General features: G+C 37.2%; 2 protein-coding genes across 3 annotated transcripts; both read right to left on the reverse strand.

The window, feature by feature from the left end:
- Positions 1 to 2652: 2652 nt before the first annotated feature.
- Positions 2653 to 10765, reverse strand: steap2 (STEAP family member 2, metalloreductase). The gene is made up of 5 exons (XM_053493814.1): positions 10636 to 10765; positions 8770 to 9288; positions 6724 to 7251; positions 5681 to 5845; positions 2653 to 4397 (listed from the first exon to the last, which is right to left on the reverse strand). The coding sequence occupies exons 2-5, from the start codon at positions 9265 to 9267 to the stop codon at positions 4113 to 4115; spliced, it is 1476 nt and encodes a 491-aa protein (XP_053349789.1). The 5' UTR covers positions 9268 to 9288; positions 10636 to 10765; the 3' UTR covers positions 2653 to 4112.
- A 3314-nt stretch (positions 10766 to 14079) lies between these two features.
- On the reverse strand, positions 14080 to 19070 carry LOC128520804 (metalloreductase STEAP1-like). 2 transcript variants are annotated; one of them, XM_053495205.1, is made up of 6 exons: positions 18972 to 19070; positions 18221 to 18345; positions 17349 to 17706; positions 15611 to 15777; positions 14551 to 14715; positions 14080 to 14412 (listed from the first exon to the last, which is right to left on the reverse strand). In XM_053495205.1, the coding sequence occupies exons 2-6, from the start codon at positions 18323 to 18325 to the stop codon at positions 14158 to 14160; spliced, it is 1050 nt and encodes a 349-aa protein (XP_053351180.1). In that variant the 5' UTR covers positions 18326 to 18345; positions 18972 to 19070; the 3' UTR covers positions 14080 to 14157. The 2 variants fall into 2 exon arrangements, with proteins under 2 accessions (XP_053351180.1, XP_053351181.1); XM_053495206.1 differs by lacking the exon at positions 18972 to 19070 and having other exon boundaries at positions 18177 to 18266.
- Positions 19071 to 20891: the final 1821 nt, after the last annotated feature.

The raw sequence follows: 20891 nt of genomic DNA on the forward strand, positions 1-20891 counted from the left end.
TTCAGCTGCAAATCTTGCCAGAAATGTATGTCCCAGCACATTCACACAAGTGTCAGGCTCTGCAATGCTCATTTCAGAGAAATACAAAAAAACCTAAAAGCTACATCTCGGACCCTACAGGATTCACTGAGCATGCTGAAGTTCATGATAGCACAATTAGAAGATGATGGAAGTACAGTTTGTTCGGAGAAAGCAGAACTGAGGTTTGGTTTCAAGGCTTCTAGAACAATGTCCTATGGACAGATGAGACCAAAGTGGAGTTGTTTGGGTTTAATGCCCAGCACCATGTGTGGGAAAAACCAAACAGCATTTCAGCAGAAACACCTTATACTCACTGTCAAGTATGGCACTGAAGGAGTGATGATTTTGGTTTGGTTTGCGGCCACAGGACCTGAGCATCTTGCAGTCAATAAGTCAACCACGTCCTACTCTGTATACCAGAGTATACTACAGTGTGAGGCCATCTGTTTGAAAGGTAGAGCTTGGTCAAAATTAGGTCATGCACAGGACAACTATCCGAAGAACACCAGTAAATCTACATCATAAAGGATAAAAAAAATAAAAGAATCAAGGAATTGAAATGGCCCAGTCAAAGTCTAGGGATCAACCTAATTGAAATGCAGTGGTGGGACCTTAACAGAGCTGTGCATGATGAAATGTCCTAAACTGAAGAGGAATGGGCCAAAAACTAAAGAGGAATGGGCCAAAATTCCTACACAATGATATGCAAGTTTCCTAAAGTTGTATAGGAAATGATTATTTTAAGTTATTGCTGCTAAAGGTGGATCTACAAGCTATTGGTTAAGGGGGGGTTTTACTATTGCCCTAGTGTTTTTTGTTTATTTTTTAACATACTTATTGGCTTCATTTTTGCTAAATAAATAATGGCACCGTGAAAAAAAGTTATATGTTGTTGTTTCAGGCAAATACAACTTCAGACAAAGACCTGCTATGATCAGATGATTCTTATGTTTTAACACAAAAACATAAAATAGAGGATACTCCAGCGAAGTAACAGATGCTAGATTCCCAAATATTACTTTTTTTAATATAATTTATATATCATAAGTATTGTACATTTGTTAAAACCTATTACACTATTCACAATATACATTTTATTATTGTAGATAGCAAACCTTATACAATAATAACTACACTTATCCACTGATCAGTCATCATCACCATCACTGACAGGTGAAATGAATCACACTGATTACCTCATTACAATAGCACCTGTCATGAGGTGGGCTATATTAAGCAGCAAGGGAACAGTCAGTCCTTGACGTCAAGAGCCAAATTATGATGGCTACATGGAGAGCTACTGTAGTACAAATGTCTGAAAAAGTTAATGTTATGTATGGATCTGTGTCTGCCAAACATACCTACAGTACAATGGGCACGTGATTATCAGAACTGGACCATGGAACAGTAGAAAGGGGACCTGAACTGAAAAATTACATTTTCTTTTATATCAAGTGGACAGCTAGGTTGTATCCATCACACTGCCTGTGCCAGCCTGTCTATTTACCATAATGCATCTTGGTTCCATCTTTTTCCCAGTTGCATTATGGGAAGGAGACAGACTGGCACAAGCAGTGTGATAGTTTGGAGGAAAGTTTTGCAGGAAACCTTGGGTTCTACTATTCATGCAGATGTTACTTTGACACCTAACAACATTGTTTTGGGCCAAGTACAGTACATCTTTTTACGGCAACAGTATGCAGGACAAACAATTCCGATCCACGGAGGTCCCATCTCACCACTTACAGGATCTGCTGTTAATGTCATGGTGCCAGATACCACATCATCAGAGGTCTAGTGGAGTCCATGCCTTAATAGGCGAGAGCAATTTGTTTTGGCCCAAGGCAGACCTATACAATATTAGGCAAGTGGTTTAATGTTATGGCTGGCTAGTGTATATTTCACTATATGGTCAAAGGTATTTGGACACCTAACCCCCCACACCTGTATGCTTGTTGTTTTATTTCAGATTCAGCTATTATAATAAACACAAACTCTTTAGGCAAGGACTGCCACTAGATTTTGAGGAATGGCTGAGGGGATTTGTAATCATTTCTCCACAAGAGAAGGATTGTGGACAGGCACTGATGGGTGAGAATGCCTGGGGTGCAGCCCCTGTCCCAGTTTATCCCAAATGTGTTCAGGCACTCGAGTTCTCCACTCCAAATTTAACAAGCTACTCGTTACTTTTTGCATAGAAAAACTGTCATACTGGAATACATTTAGGCCCCTTAGTTTTAGTGAAGTGTTTCACTAGCTAAGTGAAGCTTAATGTTGCAGTATTTGTGTGTATATATAGACATTCTAACCAATTCTGTACTTTGTTGCAACAGCTAGACAAAGATTATTCAGGAATGGCATCACTGAATACATGGATTTATTTAAAATTTGACAGAATGGCGATTTATGGCATATAAATTTCTCATTAATTGATTGAGACAGGTCAATTTCTTATAAAACCAGATGACTTGAGAAATAGCTCCTGAACCTGGACATTCAGTGAAGCTGTATTTGTTTAATTTGAAACAAGTGCACCATCTGCTGGATATTCTCATTAACAACACTGGTTAGTTAACCTGTGACACTTTCAAACTTCACTATTGGTCAGTTTAAAAAAATCCACATAAAATATTGAAAGGAAAAAATTTAATTAACCAATTAAAGTTTTTATATATTTTCTATGATTTGTCACTGATAGATAAATACAATTAACTGACACTGGTTTAAAAACATACAAAGGAGCTGTAAAGCAAGCATTATAATCTAGTATCCTTGAGACGAATCCTGGTAATCGGTTGATTAATGCACCTTATTGCTGCTGCTAGAACAAATTCAGTGATAGAAGTGAGACATTTTAAAGTTTGCATGTTTATCACATGTGCAGGAAAATTATGCATTAATATTTTTCCATTTTAAACATTTCCACAAATAACAGCATGTGCACATTTAATAACACACACACACACACAAAAAAAAAAACTATAAAAATTCTGCAGTTTCATTAGATTTGTTTGATGCTATTGCTTTGTAACTACAGTTGCAAGGTTCCACTGTGAGACCCTGACAATTACAGCAATCTACACGCCCAGGCAAAATGATATCTACCACAACAGGAATAAACTTAGCTGACTTAAACATGTTTCATTGTATTATGAAAAACAAAAAGTAATGTACTGTATATTACAGTGCTGTTAAATCTCAAATCTGATTGGCCAAAAAACATTATCTGAAATATCTGCTTTATAGTAAGGTAAGGCAAAGAGCAGTTATTATAATTATTATAATTATCATCATCACCATCATCCTCCTTCTTAACTACATAACCCTTTATTGGTCTAAAGTAATGGATACTTTACATAGACTGTGGTTATTTAAGAAAGAAAATGTATAATCATTGATATGCTTGCTGATATACATGTAAGCTTTGTGTAAGTGTGTGTGTGTGTGTGTGTGTTGTTGTTAGGAGTTTGCTTTGTTAGTACTTTAACTGACCACCATAGGAAATTCTAGGAAAAGAGGATAATGTACTTTGCAGTTTTTTGCTAACAAGCTGCATTTCTTGCCATAATCAAGAGAAAGTGAAAACGTACTTGTTTTGTGGATGTTAAATGGATATAAAAAGAAACTTTAATCTTTGGCAAATTGCTGTGAAAAAATAAGAATAAAAGACTTTAGAATGGTAACAGACCATCACTGGTTTTTGTCCTATAATATATTTAGAACATTAGACTGTAGCTAAAGCACAAGGCCTAAACTGAGCTGTTCATTTTAGCCACAAGCTCAATAATATGGACTAAGAGACACGCACTGACTTGAATAACCACAGTGTGACTGCACATTCATTTCATGTGACTCTCCAAAACACAATGTGATATGAGATGCCCACAGCAAAGTTTAAGACTGATCACCTAATTACCTAACGGCCATATAAAAAAATAAAAAACAAACAAAAAAACAACAACATTAGGATCCTTTAGTGTTTGTGTCTCTACAAACAGTTGCTTCTGTTGGTCGCACATGAGATGTCTGGGTACTGCACAGTAGCAATGAGGCTGAGCTATTGCTGAGCTATTAAAGCAAAACGGCTACAGCTACATGATGGTTACTCTCTCTGGGGAGACATGGGCCGCAGGTCTATCATGATCAGCATGCCGCTGACTGTCATCACAGCCTCTTCGGATTCTCTTCAGCCTCCAGGCCACGCAAGGCATCATTAGCACAGCTTTACCCACAATCACTGTGACAGGCAGCGCCACGGCTACTATAAAAGTGGGCGGCATGTAAAAACGGTAGGACTCCTCTTCAAACGCCCGCTTCCAGCCGAACAGCAGTGCATGGAACGTGGCGATAAGCAGGGCAATATAGCCAAGTGTGGACTAGAACACCAAACAACACAATCAGTCTCTACATACAGTATAATGAACACTAATTCAAGTATTAAAACAATGAAATATTTGATTTGATATATGACTAAGTAACATTACATGCAGTACAAGAGGGTATTCTTTCTATAAATCATTGTTGAAAGTATAGGCTCATACTAAAACTGATATGAAAAATTTTTCAGTTAAGCACTCTCAGACTTCTAAATAATGATTCAGTTATTCTTAAAGCAAAGTTTGTGAGTAATATATTGCGATTCAATATTATACTTTTTACTGTTTTTATTACAATTTTGTTACAAAAAAAGGACATCAAATCCTAAAAGATTTCTTAATTCTTAATTCAAAACCTTAGCTTTATTTAGTAGCTGCGCAACTGAATTAACATAAGGAATTAAATGCAGCCCATCCCTTATATTAACCTTTTTACTTAAAAACAAGGGTTTCACATAAATGCAAAATAACTTCAAATACAAGAGTTTAACATTTTAAATAAATTTAAATAAAAATAAATTTTTAAAGAGTAGCACATCTCCCGGTCATCTGCTATAATCAGTATTTATAAGCAAATTTAGAAAATAAGTGTGGGAATAGTTCAGAGTGTACCACCTGTAGGGTTATGAAGAAACCTTTCTAAAGACCTATTACTGCGTCAGATACCTCCAAAGTCTTGAGCACGTGTTGAGCAATTGTGAACACGTGGTTCCTGAAACATGTTTCAAGACTCGCTAGACTGGTGTAAGAGTGTGTAATGAGAGTTTTTTTAAGACTTGCAGAGTTTGGATAAAAAGGCAGATTAGAGGCTTTTTAACACTCACAACTTTTGATAATGTTACGCCATAAACATTTTTTTCTGTTGCACCACTCAGAAGCTCATGCACTCAGCACAGAATCGGTCCGAGGCCAATCGGTTACTGGCTGATCAACTGGTGCATCTTTACTGCACATTTTACATTTAAAAATAATTTAAACTTCAATTTTGGATTCACATGGTGACATATGAATTAGCGCACAAAAGAATCATGATTCATAAGTGAATCGATTTTTCCCTATCTCTAATAAACAGATTTCAAAATGAATAGTCTGCAAAAATGGTCTAATAACTTTACTTAGATCATCATATTACATTGATACTTTAATGTGTTTTACTTTTGGGATGGACAAAAAAATAAAAATAAAATACTCAAAAGGTGCTCAGCATAACCAGGGCCATGTATGAACTATAAACTTACAAAAGTATGTGCTTCCACTCATAGTAACCATGCAGAGTCTCTAACCTGAATAAAGCTGAACTCTCGCCAGTTGATGGTGCTGTTTACTGATGGAATGGAGGTGATGGCCAAGAGGGAAAGGAGGCCCAGACTCATAATACCAAAAGACACATACATCTCCACTCTCCACACTTCTTCCTCATTCCAGGAGTTTTCTATGTTGGCATGCACCTGAAAAGAACGAAACAGAACAAATATACATGCATAAATGTCAGCTCCAGAATCAATCGCACCTTTACTTAAAGTTAAAAGTTAACAGAAAATGCCTTTGAGCTTAATTTTACAATACCTTGGATAAAATAAAATTTACTTTAAAATAACATAGATAACATTTATGTAGGATAACTAAAATGACAATCAAAAGACAGGGTTTTCAACCATGTACCAGCAAATCTTACTTTATATTGGTTGGCATTCATCTTCTATACTGATTTATCCTGCGTACAGGGTTGTACTGTAGGAGCCTGGACTTAAAACACAGGGCAGTGTACACCATGGATGGAGTGCCAATCCATTGCAGGACACACACAAACACACACTCATTTACATGGGCAATTTTTTAATCAATTAGCTTAATATGCATGTCTTTGGACTGTACAGTAGGAAGAAACCGGAGGATCTGGAGGAAATCCACCAAGGCACAAGGAGAACATGCAACACTGGCCAGAGGGAATTGAACCCAGACCCTGGACACTAAGCCACTACAGTATGCTGCACTTGGGTGCCACTATATTTTAAAGCAAAACATGTGAAATTCTGATATTTATTATGATATGCATTATTAAAGGAGAAATAACTCTCAGAGCAAATTCATGGTTTGGCTCCAAATAACTTACTTAATAAGTGCTGTTACCAGGTAGATTATTTACACAAAATAAGACCTAAAGGACAATATCTGAAAAGTATTTTTGAATGTGAAGAAAATCTGACGAAAGTATATTCACTGGATATTTAAAGTACTGTTCTGCAGCAGGAAAGTAAACTTGTTGAACACGTACTTGCACATTTCATACAGACACAAAATAAAAAGTAAACAAACAGAAACACACCTGCTGGTAGGCCATATTGAGCAACAGATATCTCTCAGACCTTCTCATGGGCAGGCAGAGGCTGTAGAGCACATGGATGCAGGCAAAGAAAAAGCTGAGCAGGCCCAGCTGCTTACGACTCTGTAACCATCCCTGCAGCCAGCGGGGAAAGCGCCTGAACTTGGTGCCATAGAAGAGCTGGTGCGCAGCAGCGAGCTGGCCTGCTAAATACACCAATGCCAGCAGGGTTATAGCCACCACTGGCAGTGTCCTGTTCACCATCTCTAGTGGGATCTTATAAAACAAGCTTTGCCTATTCTTCACATAAGGATGAATGATGTCCCGAATGAAGGAGTATGCAAAAAAGAAGATGGAAAGGGCGACAGCGGTTAGGACGGGACCTTTCCAGTCTGAAAACAGACGTAACGGCATGTTCTCTATTTCCTTTGCCAAGGAGAGCGTGCCCATGTCCACAGGAATAAAACTGAGCTGCCGGGCCAACTCGATGACCCGCTGTCTCGCTTCCACTGAGTTACTGCAGATATACACCTGCGGTGCGGAATATAAAATAAACAAACAATCAGACATGAATTCCTATCCTTTCACTGGTATAGGGAATTTATATTTTACTAGATTCTAAAATCATGAATAATAATAAAAGAGGATCTCCATTACACAGACACATAAAAATAAAGCAATGAAATGAAGTTGGGAGAGAAGTGGACAGGTGGACAACTGGTAGTTTTTTTTCTTGGGTGCTAAACAATTACAAAACCAAAATCACATTGATGTAGTTCCAATATAGTTGGGACAAAATAAACTGTAGTATAAACTGGAAAATATACAATATCCGCATTATTTTTATGAATTCATTTAGCGTTCATACTGTAATGCGTATCCTATGCTAAGTCACAGCAAGACTACAGTCTAGCCAAGGCACCCACAATTACCCACCCAGTATAGGCAATTTGGAAACACCATGTCCTGTCTTTGGACTGTGACAAGAAACCAGAGGACCTGTGGAATGTTTTTTTTTTTTTTACATGGAATACAGTAAATGGTAAAGATTGAAAAGAGGCAGTAGCTAAATGTCTTCAAAAACCCTCTCAATAAAAAAAAAAAATTAATTCAGAGGAAGGCCGGAGTTTAAGAAAAGTTCTCTGATGTGGCTACCTGCTGTTTACAGTATTACAGGAAACAACATTACTCCCCAGACTTAAACACACTACAAGAGAACTGTTTTGCTCTACTTGTGTTAATTTTATGGTTTTCTGCATGGTGTGAGTAACAGGAACTAAGTCTTTTCATTGATTTATGCCTGTTAAAAAAGCATGCAGTCTGCTACAGTCCCACTGCTGATTGTTGTACATCGATTGTCAGAATAGCTGATGCTTATACTGTGCATACCTCCATCAGATCCTTCCATGATGTGACACACCATCACTCTGGCTGGCATGGTACAATTAGATACACCAACTGTATTGCTAATTACTGTATAATGGCACAATAAGTATTTTTTATTGCTGCGCCTCTGATTTTGAGTGAGTGAATTTTTATTTATTTTTTTATTATTTCTATAGTAACAAAAATTAATTTACATAAAATAAGCAGCACATACAGTAGATGAAAACATTTGTTTTTACAGATTCTAACATGTTATTTAACAAGGAATCATAAGGATTTTTTTTTATCTATAAAAAAGCATTGTTTAAAGAAATGCTTATTTTACATAAGAAGAAGTCTAAGGTGTCACAGCTTTATGACAGTCAGCATGAAAGTCGAGAAGACAGAGGCCTTTGTGACTTTTCAGTAACATGATAAGTTGCCTTATTTGTCTTGTTACTATCAGCAGAAATAAAAATGCCACAAGTCAATGCGGAAGTTACTGATTATAGCTGTTATAGCACTCTTTATAAAGGAAGTGAATTGTCTCCATAGATGTTCCACAAAATGTATATGAATTATCTTTGAAACTATAAACAATTAAAAAGTAAAAAAACTAAAAGACTAAAATCTATAAAACACTAGGGAGGTAAACATCACTGTTGGACTGACGGCATTTTTTACCTGTCGACTAGCATCTTTAGGGCCTGACTGCATAGCCCACGCTGAGATGACATTAAACCCTTTGACCACATCAGAGTCTGGGAAAAGGGAAGCGAGGTACTCTGCATTGGATTCGGGATACTGGTTCGTCATCCTGTTGTTGCTGACATCCACCAAGATTTTGCCCACCAGCAGGTGCTTGATGTCCCAGAGAGAAGTATAGTGCTCTCTGCGTATGGCCAGGAAAATGATAGAGGCTTTTCCCACTGCATCCTCGTGATGGGTCACATCTACCACGTGAGGAAAAAACTCAGCCGCTCGCTTGGGATGTCGACTGCCCACCACCACGTGGAAGCCACTGTGCAGCAGACGGATGGCCAAGCATTTGGAAAAATCACCAGAGCCGATGATGGCAACTGTGGGCTTGCTGGAGCCTTCTCTGGGTCCATTCTTCACTCCGTTAGGAAGAAAGGAAGCCTTGCTGGCAGGACTGCTGCCCATCAGTGAAATAGAGTCCATTTTTTTTTAGATGTCTTGATGCTGAAAAAAAAAAAAGTAGGAAAATAAATTGAACTGTACAAAATATCCTACTATTGTTTTACATTGTATTCATTTAGTTACAATGACTAAAATATAATTTTTTCCTGATGTATACACTAATGTACTGCAATGAAAGAGATCAGAAACTAGAGATGTGCAATTAAATTGCTAATGTACTGTTGATCGATTCAATTAAATGAATTGATGGGTTTTTGATTCAGAATCATTTCACGCTTTTTAACTTGATCTTATTTAACATTTTCTTCCAAAATACTACTGCTTTGTGAGAGTATTACTACTTCTGTTGAGTTTTTAAGCAGTCTGTGCATTACCCCCACCTGCTAGACCTGAGTGTGGAGCAGGAGCAATAGATCATCACTTTGTGTAAGTCATGATATTAAAACATGCAACACAAGCTTCACAGTATTGAAATGCTTCTTAGATAAGTTGAGTAGTTTGAAATACATATTTGACAATAAATATTAGTGCTACCGAATCAAACTGAAAATCGTAATGTCCAAAAATTGAATCATCAGTCTACCTAAGGTCACAATTCACAGCTCTAGAGACTGGCCTATAATAAAACGTAATTTCTTAGTGGGCCGGCTGTGCGACAAAATTTGGTCCGAGAAGTCCCAATGAGGGCGGCACAGTAGCTTCAAGGTTAGCGCTGTGGCCTTGCACCTCCAGGATCCTGGTTTGATTCCTGCCTCCCTGTGCTTGGTGGGTTTCCTCTGGGTACTCCGGTTTCCTCCCACAGTCCAAAAACATGCCAACTGGTGTGTGTGTGTGCCCTGTGATAGATTGGCACCCCATCCAGAGTGTACCCCGCCTCATGCCCATGTCTACTGGGATAGGCTTCAGGCCCCCCACGGCCCTGTATACAGAATAACCCGCTGTAGAAAATGAGTGGGTGAGTGAATTTCCAATTATATTACTTCTTATATCCTCACCCTTTAATATAAAATCATTTTAACTGCGTCTGCTATGTAATGGCATGTTTTGAATACAGCATGTTGATAGACTGTGATGAGCTCCACAACAGGTCCTCACATGTTCTGACAGACATTATATACTTGTATTCATTTATAAACATTAGATTCATACGCGTATATAGATTCATGGATATACTGAGTGTACACGGCTGAGGTCTTGTATAGAAATGAGAGTGAGGTGTGAGATGAAGCCTGTTGGAGTGGAAACGCTGTGTTAGTAGCTCATGTAGCTGCGCAGCACTGACCCGCCACAGACCTGCCAATGTCACCCCTGCACTAACACACAACGCTCTTATCATCGTTTTCATTTAGGAATACTTATCACGTCACGGCCCCACGTATTCCCTCTAACCTTGTTCCGAAGTAACGCGCCGACTCTCTCGTTATCGGGATCCTTCTTGAATCCTCCGTCACTGCGATACAGCCGGAGATGTCCTCGCTGTCGCCGCTCGTCCCGCCCTCTGTGCTCTGATTGGCCACGAGCTGGCTCCTCAAAGCGCGCACCTCCACCAATCAGCAACCAGGTAACACAGCACCACGACAACGCAATCACTAAATCAATCAATCAATCAATCATAATAATAGATACGCCAAAGTGTCCGCCATATTGGCTTTGGCGAGCTTAGCCTGATGACTCGTCTAAAATGTAAAGCTAGATTAGCTAGTAGAGCAGATTTGTGGATTCAATAAGAGAGTTTGTACCCAAAATAATTGGTAATAAAAAATTTAGTAATGTGTTAAACTGAACCCCATCATAGTATCACTGTATTTTGTATATTAGTCTGAAAATAGGAACTTCGGATTTCTGATGTTGTTGTTGTTCTTTTTAAAAGAAATTTATTCAACAATGTTTGTGAAGCCTAATAAAAGTTCATTACAGATGTTTACCAAAATGTAAATGTCTTCATAATTGTATAAATGTGCATAAAAAAGGGGTGTAATTTATGACAACAACAAAAAAAAAAAAACATAAATGATTTTATATTTTATATTGTTTTATATAATTAAAATTTGTTTGTTAATTATTAGGATTAAATAAAATCACATAACAGCTAATAATAATAATAATAATAATAATAATAATAATAATAAGTCATTTTGATACCAGGAATCTCAAACTGACTTAAATAATAATCCCAAAGAAGTTACAACGACGTCTTATTTATCTTGTTACCATCAGCAAAAATGAAATGAAGTCAACGAGGAAAGACTGATTATAGCTATTATACTGTAGCATTCCTTATAACAGGAAGTGAATTGTCTCATAGATGTTTCACAAAATGTATACAACTTATGTTTTAATGATTAAAATAAAAAAGACTATAAACTATAAAAATACTAGGGTGGGTGTCTTTACCTGTCGACTAGCATCTCCATCCACCTTCAGTGACCACAGACCAGTTGCCCTTACAATGTAGGTTTTGAAGAGGTTAGCACCTTTCTAGTCCCACTGCAGTTTACCTCAGTTTAGTGTGGACAATGCCATCATTTATCTTATTCAGCAAACTATTTCTGACCTAGATAAAGTCAGCAGCACAGACCCATGTGCTTTGATTTCTTTATTTCCTTTAACACAACCTGCACTGCTGCAAGAGAAGCTCGAGAACATGCATGCTGACACTTAGACAACCTCCTAGATTACTGATGGGAATCTGATGGAAACGAGCACGACTCGTTTTTAACCTTCCCAAGTTCTCCCACACCACCCCACTCCTCCGCTCCCTGCACTGGCTTCCTGTAGCTGCCCGCATCAAATTCAAAACACTGATGCTTGCCTACAAAGCCAAAAATGGCCCAGCACCCACTTACCTCTCTGCGCTAATTACACCACGCACTGCACCACGTTGCCTCCGATCCTCCAGCACTGCTCGCCTCATCCCACCATCTCTCAGGGATCGAGGGCGGCATTCATCCAGGCTCTTTTCTGTTCTGGCACCTAGATGGTGGAATGAACTTCCTCTAGATGTCCGTACATCAGAGACTTTGACTATCTTTAAACGACGACTCAAGACGCATCTGTTTCTCCAGTACTTGGACTAACCCCCCTCCCCCCGAAGAAAAAAAAAAAAAAAAAAAAACTCAGTTGTGTTGGACTAATGGTACTTAGTTATTAACCTAGTTAACCCAGTGTAAGTATGTATCCAATGTTGTAAACATTAAAGCACTTTTTGTAAGTCGCTCTGGATAAGAGCGTCTGCCAAATGCCTAAATGTAAATGTCTGCCAAATGCCTAAATGATGGACAGACCACAGTTCGTGAGGCTGCAGGACTGCATGGTTGAAAAAGTGGTCAGCAGTACTGGAGCGCCACAGGGGACAGTACTCTCACCCTTACTTTTTACATTGTAAAGTACACTTTAGGCTTTCAGTACAACTGAATACTGCCATCTGCAGAAGTTCAGAGTACAGAGGCCTAGTGCACAGTTTGGTGGATTGGTGAAACCAAACTTGACCTGAACATGGTGAAGACAAAGGAGATGGTTGTGGATGTCAGGGGGACCAGGACTACACCAAAAACAATCTAACTTATAGGTGAGAAGGAGGTGGTGAAATGCAAAACAGACACTGTCTATAAGAATAAAGCAGACTCTACTTCTTGAGGAACTTGTGTCCTTTAATGTCTGCAGCAAAATTTTGCAGATCAGTCTATTGTTGCAAGTGCATTAATCTTTGCTGCTATCTGCTGGGGCAGAAGCAGCAGAAGTAGTAACATCACAAACCAAAACTACAGGCAATTTGGAAACACCAATCAGCATGGTCAAGACTGCATGTCTTGGGACTGTGAGAAGAACCCTCAAATCACACAAAAACATGCTCAACCCTGGAGGAGTGAGAACAGTGCTAAGAAATACTCGTAAAAAACTACCGGTTTGTTTTTAATCTGGATTTAAAACATTTAGAGCACATTTGTACTTCATATCCCCTGTTTTAGAAGATACGTAAAGCTGAAGCTAAACAATTTAGAGCAGTTGTTAACCTCAAGCCTGCAGGCTCTCTGCTTTGTTTCACTCATTTCACTTAAATTTGTACACACAATTCAACATTTTCACACTATCTACACTTTATAATACATACAGTTAAATATTTTCTCGTTAGGGCTATAAAATATTCTATGTTCATTTTAGGGCATGTTAAAATTTGAAAAGCTCTTTTTAATGGCACTTTAAAGTCTCACAAAAATACAGTACTCAGATGGCTGATTTAAACACTGCTGATTTAATGTAATAATACGTCATTAGCAAAAATTCACAACTGATAAAAAACTTTAAAAGCAGCAATTTTAATTGCAGTCTCAAAACAATGGTGAATTCTTATTCACACACTACCTTTCAAAAAAGATGGTCGAGTAAACATGCTTTTTTCAGTGTCACCATTGATGTTCTATTTGAACATACTATTTAGTACAATAGTGTATAATTAGGGATAGTCTGGCCGTGCCCAGCTTATTGCATTTCACATGCAGTTTTCAAGAGTGAGGCACAGTCTGGCCTAACTAAGATCTAAAATATGAGTGCAAGATAGCTGTTGTTTTGCCTATAACTCTTGTGATTTCTTAATAATGCTTAATGCTTAATAATGTACTCATTACAGAGCATCATATATCACTCACAAAGAATCTTTTTTTTTTATATAAAGAACAGTATGCTGTAGTAACAATATAGACAGTAATTACTATTGTAAAATAAGTAGAAAAGAGAGATCATTATTTCATACCCAAACCTTTTGATGCATTATAATAAAAAAACAAACATCTTTAACACATTGTTAAAAAAAACAAAACCAAAAAAAAAAACACCACTTTGCAAAACCATTACGATTTAAAACACAAAATTCATAAAATATAAATTTTAACTCTACACCTTGAAGGGTCAAAGTCAGAGTAAGTCCTTGTCTATTAACCTCTTCTGCCCAGGTCTTTCCCAGCCATGTCGAATGCGCTCTAGTCTCTTGCTGAAACAGGGCAGAGCCAGCACAGTCTTGAGCAGTAACACCACAACTGGGAGGAAGGAGGCCAGTATAAATGATGGTGGTGTGTACCAAACATAGTGCTTCAGCTCTACCCACTTCCTCCAGCCATAAACCAGCGCATGAGCTGTGCATAAAAACAGGCCTGCATGTCCTAAAGTTCTCTACAGAAACATGGGGAGAGCCTATGTAAAATCAAGCAAATCAAAACATAATGTCCAGAGTAAATGTAAGAGGAAACATCAAGACCAAGACTGTACAACTAAAATATTAGATTTTAGTGTTTAATGTTTCACACCTACCTGGACACACTGAAACTCTCTCCAGTTTAGTGTGTTCATAACTGAAGGCAGGGAGGAGATGGCCACCAAGGCCAGAATCCCCAGACTTAGGATTCCCAATGATATGTAGATCTCCATCCTCCAGACATCATCCTCTACCCATGAGTTCTCCTTCTTCTGTTGTACCTATCACATAAAGTACACTTGTGTTCTAGAGAACAAATTTTATTATGCTAAATTAAAGTTATCAAACTTAAGACAAAGTTAAAGAACCTGAACTAAGTTTAGTCAAAAATATTTTTTTATATATAGATTATATTGCACCATAAACAGAAGATGGAGAAAAATAGAAAATACAACATAATAAAAATAATAATGTTATATATTAATATTATAAAAATATTAAAATAATAATAATAATTATTATTATTATTAGTAGTAGTAGTAGTAGTTAATTTAGCAATCTGGGTCCATTGTGTTGAATAAATGTGATTAGTGTGATGTGATTACTTCTTTTTTGACTTTTTCTTCTAATACTGCTTCTACTACTACAGCACAGCAAATTCCCCAGTGTTAAATAAATACCTAGGCTGTTGAATTAACTCCCAAAAGTGTTGACCATGAGCAAATGTGGCCAGATGACCACATGAAACATGTCTGAAATGACTGTGCCTCAATCAGCCATTACAGTACTGTGTTTTCTTTATTTTATTTTTTATATTATTGAATAATGTTATAAGTGATTAAGTCTATGAAAAAAGCAAAGTGTTAATAAACTCTGAATTATTTGCAACACATCTCAATAAGCACAAGTGATCATCTTTCCAGTCTCAGTGCTGTTTTTCATTACTATTAAAAACTCACCTATTTAAAAGGAAGTTTTGTACTTTGTTCCTATTTTTAGACCTAATTAAATGTGCTTTCTTTTTCACCACTTAAGACAGAAATGGCTTTATACAGTATATACCAGCCCTGATCTTGCACCCATGAAATACAGAAGGGTCATCTCCTGTAATTTGCAAGTGGCTAATAACAGTGTTTTGTTCATGTAAAAAGGATTTAAATTTTATGGTTTTCTCACCTGCTGGTAGGCCCAGTTAAGGAGTTTGTACCTGTAAGAGCGTCTCATTGGGTAACTCAAGCTGTAAATGGCATGTAGGCAGGCCAGAAGGAAAGCCAGAAGACCCAACTGTTTCCTCACACCCATCCAATTTTCCAGCCAAACTGGGAAAGAGCTGTATTTAGTTCCTGATGATGAAGAGTAAATGTATTCACCTCATGCCAACTAGTTTGCTCTTTATTAGTTGCGCAATATCAGGCACGAAAGGTGGATAAATTGACACATTTGGTCATGGTGGCTCATACACAGGAAGTTTGCATTAGAGTAAGACACTGAAAACTAAACATTACACCTTACTGCCGCATTCAGCCTGCCTGATTTATCAGGTTACTGTCAAAAGAGGGGAGCTATTTCATTTTAGACAGAAAGAAGTATCTACTGTAACTAGATACTGTATATAGTACATTACAATATTAGGTTTGTTAACGCAAAAAAATAAAGACAAAGTTGCATTTTACACTCATGATGGAAAATTTAGTGGCGAATGAGTTCATGAGAAAACAGTGGGTGGATTTACTAATGTCAAACTGGAGCCAGTGCATATGAAAACTCTTATGACTGGTGTTTTTGTGTGAACCTGCAAAGTAGGGCTTATGACTAAGCAATAATTCTTCAAAACACAGTAATCCTATTTTTTATTGACGTACTTTGGAAAGAGATGATGAACCTCAACCACACCCAATGTTCACCAAAATGGTGCAGTTACCAGTACTGGGTCAACAAAAGTTGTTGTTGTTGTTATTATTATTATTATGTGTTTTTTTTAAACTGTGTTTTTACTGCTTAAGAGACAAACAACCTTAAAATGAATATATTAATGTGGCCATGTACTATTTCAATTATGAAATATTAATGACATAATTCAATAGTAATTCTATTAACATACAATACTATGCAAAAAACAGTCTTGAGCCAGCCCTCATTTCTTCATATTTGGCTTTAAGAAAGTTTCTTGTGTTTAATGAAGTCTTTAGAAATATTTCTCCAACTTGAGTTGAGTGTTGAGTAATGATTTAAAGTTAAGTTTTTATGCATAAATGATTCATAGGTCACAAACAAACAAAAAAACTTAATTTAAAGCCTGAGTGGCTGGAATAAACAAGAAGGGAAATAAGGTTGCTGCTGAGGTTGTTACAAAAACAACCAATTTTTGAATTGTATCCTTAGGCCAGTAAAACATCTATTCCCATTTATTTAATTTTAACTTAAATTAAGTCTTCTACTTAAGACTTTTGCACACTACTGTACTTCACCAAGCACTTCTTTTAGACATTTAGCAGTGAAGTTATAAGGATTGAACTTTTATTCAATTTTAGTAATGGAGATTATATTCAGCTCCACCCACACTACATTCAGACTGGTAGCTGGCACTGGAACCAGTACTTTATCGACTAATCAAAGCCACAGGACCAGGTAGCATTATATGATACTGTCCTGTCTCATTTCCTGTTCAACCTGTATATCAACAGTTTTAGGTCATGTCATCTGCAGGAAATACAAAGTCCCCTGTACATACATAGTGTCAGTATAGAAGTGGCGAAGACCTACAACTCGGTGTTGGTTTACTTGGATAACTATATAAATTTGTCTCATTTGTCTTATTTATGGCAATGAATTTTTTTTAAATGTACTGTAGTTGCAATAGTATATGTTTTCACCTTCAACACAATAATTTTAAGGATTACATTCAGATGCTCACCTCTATGTAGTTGCAGTAGAGCAGCCAGACCCCCAGGTAGATAGACAAGTGCCAGAAGACTAATAGATGTCCAGGGAAGAACTTTATTTAACACCAGAATGGGAATTTTGTAAAAGTAATTTTTACTCTCAGACACATAAGGCTGTAGAACATCCCGAAGAAATGTGTACATAAACGCCACAGTGAAAAAAACAGCCATGAGCTTGAGAGGGAGGTGCCACTTGGGGAAAAGGGGCATCTCTTGTAAGCGAATGCTTATAGGGAGCTCAAATTCCTCTAGTGCAAATTCAGACAGAAAGGGATAAGGATTCACGCTTGATGACATTTCCTCATCCTCTATCTCCCCCTTCATGGGCTCCTGAGAGAAAGCAAAAGCTGTATTAAATGTCTTAATTTTAATTATGGAGACCTGTGGTCCTAAGATGACATGGTGCTGCACTAAATAAATGCTATTTAAAAGTTTATATAAGAGTGATATTCAGTGGAAAAGTTGACGTTCTACTCACACTGACAAAACAACACCATTCATTTTCAACTTCATAGTTACAATTACAGATGCAGTCATGCTTCACTTCACTTTCCCTCTGTTCATCAGTCTTAAGGATTACAAAACCCTTAAAACTAATTTAAATTTAAGCCTGAGTAAAAGTTAAAAAGCATAAAGAATATCGAATGATTAAGTTTCTCTACAGTTTCTGTTCACAAGAAAATAATGATGAAAATATTACTTCATAACATCAGCTTACTGAGACGAGCACACCAAACAGGATATTTTTCTTACATATGGGAAGAGTTACAGTAGATACATGCATCTTATTTATTTTATACCCCTGTTATATGGGTCATTCACTCAATGCTGCAGTGTGCCATGCCTTTTGCGCCAACTGTAGTCGTTGATCCACTTCAGATGGCTGAAAGTTCGGCTCATCACTGTACATGGTTATGTCTCCCAAATCACAAGGACATTCCTCCATCATAGGGCAGCCAGCATTAAACCCTGCAAAATGACCAAAAATGCACTATTATGCTAGGCCTCCATGGACAAACTCTACAGTTCTTTAGTGTAATACATTCCTATGCCAAGAACCCTTTAAGCATGGAGGCACAAAGACAAAGTCTGGCAGTCCCATGACCTCCCTGTAATAACCAAAGCTATAATTCTTAGAGATGAAGAGACTTTAACAGCAAGTGGTGTTAAGAGGCTTAACATTCAGGATCTTTATTAAACACTCCGTAGGTTATTCATCCTAATGTAGGACTCTAGTAGTCAAAGTGTGTAATATGATTATTAAAACTGTACTAGTTTTATACAGCTATATGTAACACTCTAATCTAATACATAACTACACATGGCTCTGTTGAATATTTGAACTCTCTGTCCCTATCAAGTACTGTAACTACTCCAACTACTTTAACTGTAATGGAGTTTGAGGTTGGTGATGGAAATCATTTTCTTTTTGCAATATTTAGCTTAGCTGAACTATATATACTGTATATCACTCCACTCATGCTTAGTGTGCAAAACTAATACACACAGATGGCACGGAAGGTGACATCCTGACAAAGATATGACTGAAAATGCACCAAGTGAGTCTAATGTTAGTCAAAAAGTGAGAGCCCTACCTCAGCACATAAACTTCTCTACTAGTCCACAATAGAGTCCGTGCAGCTGTTACCCGTGTGTATGCGTTGCGTGAAATAAAGCAAAGACAAATAAATGAACGAAATTCTCGCTCTCTCTCTCTCTCTCTCTGTGTCTCTCTCAACCTCTTTGACAGAGTACAAGTCCTTTGGCGAAGGCGGAGACTCATTTACGTTAGCCCCGCCTCTAAAAAATCTACCAATCACAGTTAACATACGTCATAGACCGCACCCACTAAACAACAACACCATGTGTAGGGGGTCAAGTAGCTAATTGTTAAAAAAAAAAAAGTAGCTAATTGTTTACACTTGCAATAAAATAAAATAAAAACAAAAAAGTTTTTTTTTTTTACATAGGAATTTTTTTAAATATATTTTCAGTAAAGTCTGTTTTTTTTGCAATAAACTCTTAACCTCTAATTATTTAATAAATTATTTACTCAATTGACTGACGACAGCCCTGTTATAGCTACTAGTGAAAAACACATTTGCTTCTAGGGATATATTTAATAATTACACAAATAGGAACAATGTTTGCTTTTAAGTATTTTTATAATTAGCAATATCCTAAGATTTCCCACACACCAAGTTAAATTGTGTTTAAAAATCAGCCAGAAATACCTTGTTGGCTACAGGGGTTGATGTAGATTGGCCAGAAATGACAGAAAGACTATGGCAACCCAGCTTATCATTCTGTACAACTGATGTAAAGAGAAAAGCCTCTCAGAATCCAAAACATGTTGACCCTTAAAGTGGATGAGCTACAAAAGCAGAAGACTGTGTTGGGTTCAGTTTCTGTCAGCCAAGAACAGAAAGCTAATGTTGAAGTGGGCACATGCACACCAAAACTACATGGATGTATACTGAAAAAATCTAGCCTGGTGTGTCGGAACTTCGCTTAAAACCCCAAAGAAGGTACGATCAGAATTTAGCACCAGCATGCATCAAACAAGGCCTGTTTTATAAGCCTAGGCATCTAGAGGTGGTGTAATGTGGTCTAGAGGTGTGAATGTTTTCTTGTCACAGTTTGAGCTGGTTAATACCAATCAATCATTGCTTGAATTCCACATTATTTGAGTATTGTATAGATGGCTATACAGTGTGCATCCCTTTATGGTTACAGTTTAACATCTTCTAATGTCTAATTCCAGAATGATAACGCAGCACAGCATAAACAAAAGTTGTCTCAAACTGTTTTCATGAACATGAGAATGAGTTTAGTGGCCTTCACAGTCACTTGATCTATATCCAATAGAACACCTTAGGGATAGGTTAGAATGAAAGATTCACAACATGAAAGGGAACCTGAACGATCTGCATGATCGTTGACACACTGTAATCATTTCAACATGGACTACAATCTTTATGAAATCTTTGCAACATCTTGTGGTATCCATGCCATGTTGAGTTGAGGCTGGGTTGGAGAAAATCAAATAATAGATAGCATCTAAAGTCAGTGAATTGGACAGTATTTGAATCTTTGCTTCTGCTTTGCCTTGTGTTCTAATTAAATTTTAGGGTCCCTTAAAACAACACACATGATGTCCTGTGATTCTGCAAAGACCCTCATCTCATGATGTGAATTCATCGAAAATGTATGTATTTGAGTTGAACCATATTGTACTCTAAAATGAAGACCATTGTTTGAAGGTCAATAGGATAATGTTACAGGTAAGATTATAGAATACAAGAGGAAAATGAACTATTGTTGGATGAGCCATGGTAGAGAAACAAATAAGAAGATATCACAATACAATATTGTGAAATCACCCAAAGAATGACTTTACCCTAGTTTACTTGACATAGTATAGCATATGCTTAATTAATTGTCTTGTTTATTTCGCTGTCCTTATCAATAGAAAACATCCAAATGCACTTATTTACTAATATAGATATACTAGA

This window comes from Clarias gariepinus, chromosome 4, assembly GCF_024256425.1.
Source record: "Clarias gariepinus isolate MV-2021 ecotype Netherlands chromosome 4, CGAR_prim_01v2, whole genome shotgun sequence".
Classification (NCBI taxonomy): domain Eukaryota; kingdom Metazoa; phylum Chordata; class Actinopteri; order Siluriformes; family Clariidae; genus Clarias; species Clarias gariepinus.